This window comes from Ursus americanus, chromosome 21 (genome assembly GCF_024610735.1).
Source record: "Ursus americanus isolate L20-20 chromosome 21, mUrsAme1.1.p, whole genome shotgun sequence".
Classification (NCBI taxonomy): domain Eukaryota; kingdom Metazoa; phylum Chordata; class Mammalia; order Carnivora; family Ursidae; genus Ursus; species Ursus americanus.
The window spans coordinates 334,330-342,366 of record NC_142147.1 but is presented as its reverse complement, the minus strand read 5'-3'; the positions used below and the strand labels follow the sequence as shown (position 1 = coordinate 342,366).

Sequence of the window (8,037 nt, the reverse complement as noted above, 5' to 3'; positions counted from 1 at the left end):
GGGGCTCTGCCTGCCTGCCTGCCTTGGCCTCGGAAGTCGGCCTTAGCACGTGGCTGCTCAGGAGCCCAGACCCACCTTTACCACTGACGCAGGGAGAGTTCTCAGGAGGGAAGCCTGCACGGCCTCCCCCCCGCCTTCCAGAGCTGTGCAGCCAAAAGCAAGCAGCAGGGTGGCATGTGGGGTGCTGACTGCTCGGAAGCCCCACATTCTACCCGCAAGGGGAGTGACACAGCCCATCCAGGCTCCACTAGCCGCCTCTGCCCTGGACTTCTGGGGCCGCCTCAGTCTGTTTTGAGGTCAGATCATTCCTTCCCCACTTGCGGACCAAACTTCCTGGCCCATCTGGTCTCCAGCCAGCCCTCTGCTCATTCAGCTCTGGCTCATGACACCTCTGGGCAAGGGGCTAGGTCAGCCATGGACCTCGCAGAGCCCCCAGACTGGTCACAGTGGCGCTCAGTGGCCCCCAAGGACACCCCTGTGAGGAGAGTCTCCTCTGGACATTTGGAGGGACGTGGTGTTCTGAAGGACAGCTGTAGGGCTCAGATCAGGAGCTACACGCTGAGTGCTGGGCCCTGCAATGAGATTGGGGTGGGAGGAGGGGGAGGGCCCTTTGTTGGGTGTAGGCTTGGTGGTAAGACTCCTCCATGCAGCACATTTGGACGTGAGCCTGGATGCTGGGCGCAGGGGGTAGGGAGTCCGCCAGGTCAAGGCAGGGGCTTCCCATGGAAGGCAGGACCCCACATCCTGCCTCATGAAGCCCAATTCCCCACCTCGCTGTGCCCAGGAGTCCCCAGGGGTTAGGGTGGTCGGGGGCTTAGGCCCAAGAACTGATGAGGCTCAGGGAAGCACCACAGAAACAGTCTCTGGAAGGCTCTTGAGGCTGGGCCTAAGGTTGGGCCCCGGGTCCATCGTAGAGCAGGGTGTCCACCTGTGCGCGTTGCAGCCAGAGGCGCCGCTGGGTGTCACTGAGCAGTGGGCGGAGCACGTGGCCTGGACGGCAGGTGGGCAGGGCGGCACAGTGGGGCCCGTGCAGCTGACGACAAGTATCACAGCAGAGGGTGGGCAGGGCACCAGGAGCTAGGCAGCTGTGTGCCTGGTAGCCGGGGGGCTGGGGGCTGGACCGCCCAGGGCTCCCTGGGGCTTTGGGAGCAGCCACGTCTGCAGGCTGACTGAGCAGCTCACGTCGCAGGGAGAGGAAGGAGAAAGCTGTAGGCTCTGGCTCCAGCTCCTCCTCCGAGGCCCCATAGGGTGGGCTGCTGGACTGTGGCAGCACCTCTACCTCCCCTAGGGGCTCCCAGGCCCTGCCCCTGGCCCCCCACAGTTTGGCGCTCTGTTCCCACAGCAGAGGGTGGCAGGCCAGCTCGGGGGGTGGTGAGTCGGGGCCTGGTGAGGGCCCACCGTACAGGCTGGCCTCCTCCGAGCCCTCGTCCTCCTGCAGGTCCCGGTAGAGGTCCAGCGGGCTCTGGTAGACGGTTGGGGAACCCCGGGGGGGCAGAGGTGGTGGCTCCTCTTCCCGGGCCAGCCGCTGCTGCAGCCAGGCCACGCAGGAGGCCACATCTGCACTGGCCCGCCGGGCCTGCAGCAGCTCATCCGCTGGTAGCACGCTGGTGCCCAGCTGCGCCAGCACCTCGCCTAGGATTTCACACTCCAGCCGGAGGGCGAAGCAGCCCAGGGCCACTTGCACCAGTTGGCAGGCGGGTGGCAGGGCAGCCATCATGAGGCGGTGGTTGTCCCTGGGCACATAACCCATCTTCTGGAAGCTCTGGAGGAGGAGGTCCTCGGAGAGGGCACCCTTGAGCACGTGCACATAGCCCCCTGAAAAGGTCTGCAGAGGAGGGTCTGGTCAGCAGCAGCCCACTCACCCACAGACCTGACCCACGCTCAGGCTTGGTCTGGCCTCGGCCTATTTGGGCTCTGCTGACACCCTTCAGAGGGGTTGCTCAGCGACACGCTTGCACCCAGCTCTGCAGACCCACTTCCATGGCTGGGGCAGGCCCAGCTGATAAATCAGAACAAAATAAAGAGCTCTTATGTTAAGAAATCTCACTTCTGTAGCAGCCGGGTGACTCAGTCAGTTGAGCATCTGCCCTCAGCTCAGGTCATGGTCCCAGGGTCCCGGGATCAAGTCCCGCGTCAGGCTCCCTCTCCCTTTCTTCCTCACCCCTCACTCCTGCTCTTGCTCACTCTCTCAAATGAAATCTTAATAAAAAAAAACAAAACGAAAAACTCGCTTCCCTTGGGGTCTCCACCTCCTGTCACCCCTGGGGTTTTGCTGAGATTTGGTCAGGCAAACACAAATAGGGGTGCTTATCTGCTCCGACACGTTGTTCTGAACGCCACCTTCCCACTTCCCCTTCTGGAGAGCTTTCCCATTGGCACAGAGGCTGAGCCATTCATTTTTCCAACTGTGTAGCATTCCACCACGTAGGTGAAACGTTTTTTGGAGGCTCTAATGTGCAGCTGGGCTGAGAGCCTGGGAATACCAGATGGGAAAGTGCTTTCTAGGCTGCAGTCCTGTGGGGAACTGGAAGGGCTTCAGGATGATGGTCCTGGGGACACCTGGCTGGCTCAGTCGGTTAAGTGTCCAACTCTTGGTATCTGTTCAAGTCATGATCTCAGGATGGTGAGATTGAGCCCCGCGTCGGGCTCCCTGCTTGGTGAGGAGCCTGCTTCTCCCTCTCCCTCTGCCTACCATTCTCCCTTGTGTGCGCGCGCTCTCTCTCTCTGTCAAATAAATAAGATCTTAAAAAAAAAAAAAAAAGTGATGGTGCTGTGCCTCCCCCAGTTCTAAAATTCCAGAACTCTGGGATCTGGTCAGCATTCCTCCGCTTACGGCTTCTGACGCACCTCCCGCAGACTGAGCGCTGCCGTGGGCAGGCACTGTACTTTGCCTTCACCCCTCACAACCGACCTTGGACTGGACTACTCTTGTGTCTGTTTCACAGATGAGGACATGGGTTCAGAGAGATTAGGTAACTTGCACAAAGCTACACAGTTAAGAGTAAGCAGAACCAGATCCCAACCAGGTCTGCCCAACACTGAAGCCCAGGAGCACCTTAAAGGCGGACCTGTCTACTCTGTTCTTGGCTTCCCATGGGGCTGCTGCTTGAGGGTGCCTCCCGCCCTGTTATCTGAATGAAATGTCCTAGAACCTCTGGCCGGCAGGTGTCCCCATGAAGCAACGGGCTCCAGAGCTCACCTCTTGAGAGAGAGGAGGAGTGGAGGAGAGGAGGGTGGGGTGAGAGAGAAGGAGAGGGAAAGAGGGAGGAGGGGGGGAGAGAGAGAGGGAGAGAGGCTGCTGCTGCCATGGCAACCAGTGGAGGTGGACTCGCCCACGTGCCCAATGACATCAGCACCTTCCTACTCTTCCAAATTAGCTTTGGAGGCCAAATGCCTGCCCCCTCCTGCAGGCCAGCATTTCACCCACAGGGGTGACCAGTGCAGACCCCAGTGTAGGCAGGGCCTCCAGCCCCTACCTACTTCACAGGGGATACACCCACGCAATCTCCTGCTCTATAAATGGGATCATGGAAGGATTGGGATGACCATGGAACCTCAAGTCCCTCCCATGCACCTGTCCTGGGATTTCTGTGCTACAGGGGCTGTGAGGCCACTTTAGGGGAGGACACTGATTCAAGCTTTGAGAAGCAAGGATTTCCCCAAGGCAGGCACCCGGACTGGGTGGCCTCGACCCGCACGATGTTTTCAGCCGTGGGAGTGCGGGTGAGGGGGCGGGTAATGGGGAGAGACACCTTGGCCAAGAGCTGCCCCAAAGTGCCCCAAACGTCTTCTGAGCCCTGTGAGACCCACTCAGCTCTGCAGACACCCGAAATCCCTTGTTCCAGATGGTAGCCTCCGCCCCACAGGACACAGCAGCCTGAGCAGGGGAGCCCCCTCGGCCCAGCTCCCTACCTTGATGGTGGTGAACTCCTTCCTCCAGGGCAGCAGGTACAGGTGCACAGCGGCCAGCTCCAGCAGCTCGAAGGCGCGGGCCAGGCCGCGCAGCGCGGGGGCCAGATCAGCGCGGCCCCACAGGCCGTCGGTGAGCAGCGCCAGCGCGTCGTCCTGCAGCGCCCCGTGCAGGTCGAAGTCCTCCACCAGGATCTGCCACAGCACCGCGCGCAGCGATGGGTCCCCGCACACGCCCGCGCGGCCACGCCGCAGCTCACGCTCCAGGCACAAGCGGTAGTCCTCGGACAGCGAGCTGCTGCCCATTCTGGCGGGCGGGGTACAGTGTCAGGAACCCGAGACCTCTCCCCGCCGGCTGTGCGCCCCCCCCCAGCATCCACATGTCCCCCTACAGCCCCGCGACCTCGCTGAGAGCCACCAGTATCTACAGCACCCCCCTTCCCTGGAGACCAGCCCCGCCAGCTGTGTCCCCCTCTCGAACAGAGACCCCCCACCTCGACCACCAGATCGTGCTCAGTGTCCCGCGAGGGACCGCTCTACCTGCCGGTCCCCAGCGGATCCCAATCGGCCGTCTCTCCGCTCGGACCTCTCCCGCGGCCCCGTTCTTCCGCCGCTGGCGGCTCCGCCCATCGGCCCTGCCCATGACGCTCGGGGGCGGGGCTTGCTCTGGAACCGCCCCCTCGGCTAACCGGGGTGGGGCCGAGCTGGGGGCGGGGCCTGGTGCCGCCCAGCTGAGCACCTGCCCCCGCTTCTCCTGCTTACCCGAGGCGCCCGGGCCGCCCTTGGCGGATCCTGGGCCGGGGCTGCTGGCGCGCGCACGGCGGGCGCACGAGGAACGTGCATCCCACCAGCCCCTCCGTCTGAGCAAGGCGCTGGCAGCGGCAGCCGCGGCGGAAGCAGGTGCTCCCAGTGCGCCCCCGGCCCAGCCCAGAGCTCAACGTGGGCACAGGGAGGTGCGTTTCGGCGTGGTTAAAACAGCAGCCTCAGGTGGGTGGGGCGGCCCCAGAGTCTTTCTGTGGGCTCAGCTTCCCGGCCCCTGAGAGCAGCATCTGGGGGTCCCTGAGGCGGGGTGAAGGCCCCTCCCTAGCTAGGCCTGCCTCGTTTCCAGGCGCCTGACCCGTGCGCTAGGGCCACTTGGGCGGAGGAGGGATGGGAGAGATTTAGTCCTTGGGGTTCCCAGCTCAGTGCAAGGAAGGTCTTCTGTAGACCTTCCTCCCTGGGCGGGGTCTGCCCTTGGTTTCTGGGCCCCTCCCCTCTCCAGACCACTTTGTTGAGATGCGACCTGCGGGGGGAGAGATTTTTCTCTTAGGAGTTTTCACCTGGCAGTGCGCTCGCTGCACGTGCGTCTTCAGATACTCGAATGGGACTTTTAGAAAAATCCTGTAACCAAGTTGGGGATCTCCTTGAAACATTTTGCTGGCCACCACTCAACACAGAGGCGTTTCACTTACCGTGTACTGAACCCAGCCCTAGGGCCACACCAACTGTGAGGAGACGGTTCGGGTCATCTCCTGCTCGTATGCGGAAGGGTTGAGCTTAACCATTGTCTTCAGTTCACCACTGAATCCATCGTGGTCTTCAGATGCGAGGCCTCTCGAATTGCATTCATCCATGGCCGTATCCCCCAGCCCTAAGAGGACTGTTAGAGTGTGGTGCGCCCGCTCCCTCGGTGCAGGACCGTGTCTTCAACTCCAAGTAGGTGGTGGTCTGCTGCTTCGGTTCTGCACTCAGTGCCGTTGCTGTGTGTGACTCCAGGCGATGGCTCTCCACTGTTGTTTGCTCCTCTAGGGCACGCGTGGCTCTTCTCAGTGTGACACTTGGAGCCAGACAGGTCTTTGCACCTGCTTCCACCCATAGAATGGAGGTGAGACATTATTTGACTTCTAGGTAAAGTCATTAAAACACCTTATTGTCTTGAGTTGTTTGCTCTTGGAATCTAGCCATCATATTGTGGGGGAGCCGGCAGCCACGTGGAGAGACCTTGCACTGGGCTAAATAATGTTCCCCCAGATCCGTGTCCACCTAGTACCTGGGAATGTGAGATTATTTGGAAACAGGTTCTTTGCAGATATAATCAAGTTAGGATGAAGTCATGCTGAATTAGGATGGGCCCTAAATCCAATACGACCGGTGTTGTCACAGTAAGAGAGAAGTTAGGCACAGACATGGAGGAGGAGAAGGTCTGTGGCGATGGAGGCAGAGATTGGAGCTCTGCTACCAGCCGAGGACCGTAGGAGCCAGGACGATGGATTCTGCTGTAGTACTTGAGGGAGTGTGGTCTCCACTGCATCTTGAATTCAAATTCTAGCCTGCAGAACCTTAATAAATTTCTGTCGTTTTACCTGACTCAGTGTGTGCCATTGTGTTATGGCCGCCAGGGGAAACTAACACAGGCCTCACGTGGTTCTGAGAACGTAGTTGAGCCCCGACTGAGGTCCTAGCTGACAAGCATCCACAAAGCTCTAGATGATTCCAGTCCCTGACATTGGGTCACCCAACCTGGAAGCTGACCGAGCCGATGCTGGGGGTGCGGGGATGGGCTGCCCCCACTGAATGCTGCCCAGATGGAAGACTCACTGTTGTGTTTAAGCCAATGAGGTGGGGTGGTTTGTTACACAGGAATCAATGTGGGGCCACGTGCATTTACCACAGTCCCCCTCCAGCCTCCCTGGATGCCACACTGCCTGACTCCATCCGTGTACGTGTCCTCTGATGACCTGGTTGTAAGGTCGGAGGGTCGTCTGACATTTGTGTTGGCCCAGGCCTGCAGCTGGTTCTTGAATCGGCTGCCCGGTACACCCCACACTGTGTGTATGGTTTCCAGTGCATGTACACCGCCAGGCTCAGCTTTGCCCAGGTTTTGGATTTTACCAGAATAACACACATGAAATTCTACCTTGTTATTGTGTTAATTTGCATTTCTTGATTTTTAAAGTTTTGAACACTTCTCATGCTCAGTAGCTTTTTAAAACTTTCTCTTCTGGGGGCGCCTGGGTGGCGCAGTCGTTAAGCGTCTGCCTTTGGCTCAGGGCGTGATCCTGGCATTATGGGATCGAGCCCCACATCAGGCTCCTCCGCTATGAGCCTGCTTCTTCCTCTCCCACTCCCCCTGCTTGTGTTCCCTCTCTCGCTGGCTGTCTCTATCTCTGTCGAATACATAAATAAAATCTTAAAACAAAAAAAAACAATAAAACACCTTTCTCTTCTGGAGGTGCCTGGCTGGTGCAGTCGGTTAAGTGCCTGACTCTAGATTTCGGCTCAGTTCATGATCTCAGGGTCGTGAGACTGAGCCCTGCATCACTTAGTGTGGCGTCTGCTTGAGATTCTCCCTCTCCCTCTGCCCCTCCCCCTGCTCACGTGTGCTCGCTCTCTCAAATAGATAAATAAGTCTACAAACAAAAAACCTTCCTCCTCTGTAGACAGTCTGTTCATAACCTTTGCTATTTTTCTATTTGGGACTGTTTCGATTTTTCTTGTTGATTTGCAGGATTTCCAGTGGGAAGAGTGGACTATTCATCCGTTTTATGGAGGAACCACGGGCCCAGAGAGCCAAGGCTCAGCCTGCCCGACTGCAGCGCCTGGAACAGGGTGCCGAGGAGACAGCCTGTATCGGGCCCATCCCAAGAGGTGTGGTCCCCAGCACCAAGCCAACAGGTACGTCCACTATCAGGCTTAGCTGAAGACACACCTTCATCCTCTATCTGCTCTATGAAGGGGCCTTTAAAATCCCATCCTTGAGATGTCCGTGCCAAGGACTGAAGCATGGATGTTATCCTCTTCCCAAGGCTCCATGGTTGGCTGGTGTTCTCATCCAGGTCTGGGTTACTCAGAACTCTACACTTACAAGAGCATAAGCAGAATGTCGGGGGGGCCAAGGGCAGGGCAAGGGTGGGGAGACAAAGGCAAGGTGTTGGGTGAATACTGGATTATCTGCTGTGGGGGCACTGACAGGCAGAGGACCCCAGGGATTCAGGTTGGCCTGCCCCAGCCCACTGGGCCCAGCACCCAACCATGGGGTCTTGACCACAGGTGCCCATTGGCCTCTTAAGTTGGGTTGCTGAGCTCAAACCCAGCTCTGCCATCATGACATGTAGCCTAGAGAAGGTGCTTCCCCTGTTCCTGCCTTGG

General features: G+C 58.9%; 1 protein-coding gene and 1 long non-coding RNA gene across 2 annotated transcripts; one reads left to right on the top strand and one right to left on the bottom strand.

Moving 5' to 3' along the window:
* Positions 1–2: 2 nt before the first annotated feature.
* Positions 3–4,536, bottom strand: SPATA2L (spermatogenesis associated 2 like). The gene is made up of 3 exons (XM_045772687.2): positions 4,450–4,536; positions 3,913–4,216; positions 3–1,825 (listed from the first exon to the last, which is right to left on the bottom strand). Exons 2-3 carry the CDS (start codon positions 4,213–4,215, stop codon positions 887–889), a joined length of 1,242 nt encoding a protein of 413 aa, XP_045628643.1. The 5' UTR covers position 4,216; positions 4,450–4,536; the 3' UTR covers positions 3–886.
* Positions 4,537–5,320: 784 nt separating this feature from the next.
* On the top strand, positions 5,321–7,764 carry LOC148108199 (uncharacterized). The gene is made up of 3 exons (XR_015727979.1): positions 5,321–5,604; positions 5,698–5,773; positions 7,397–7,764. It is a non-coding gene; the product is annotated as an uncharacterized LOC148108199 (long non-coding RNA).
* The last annotated feature ends 273 nt before the right edge of the window (positions 7,765–8,037 follow it).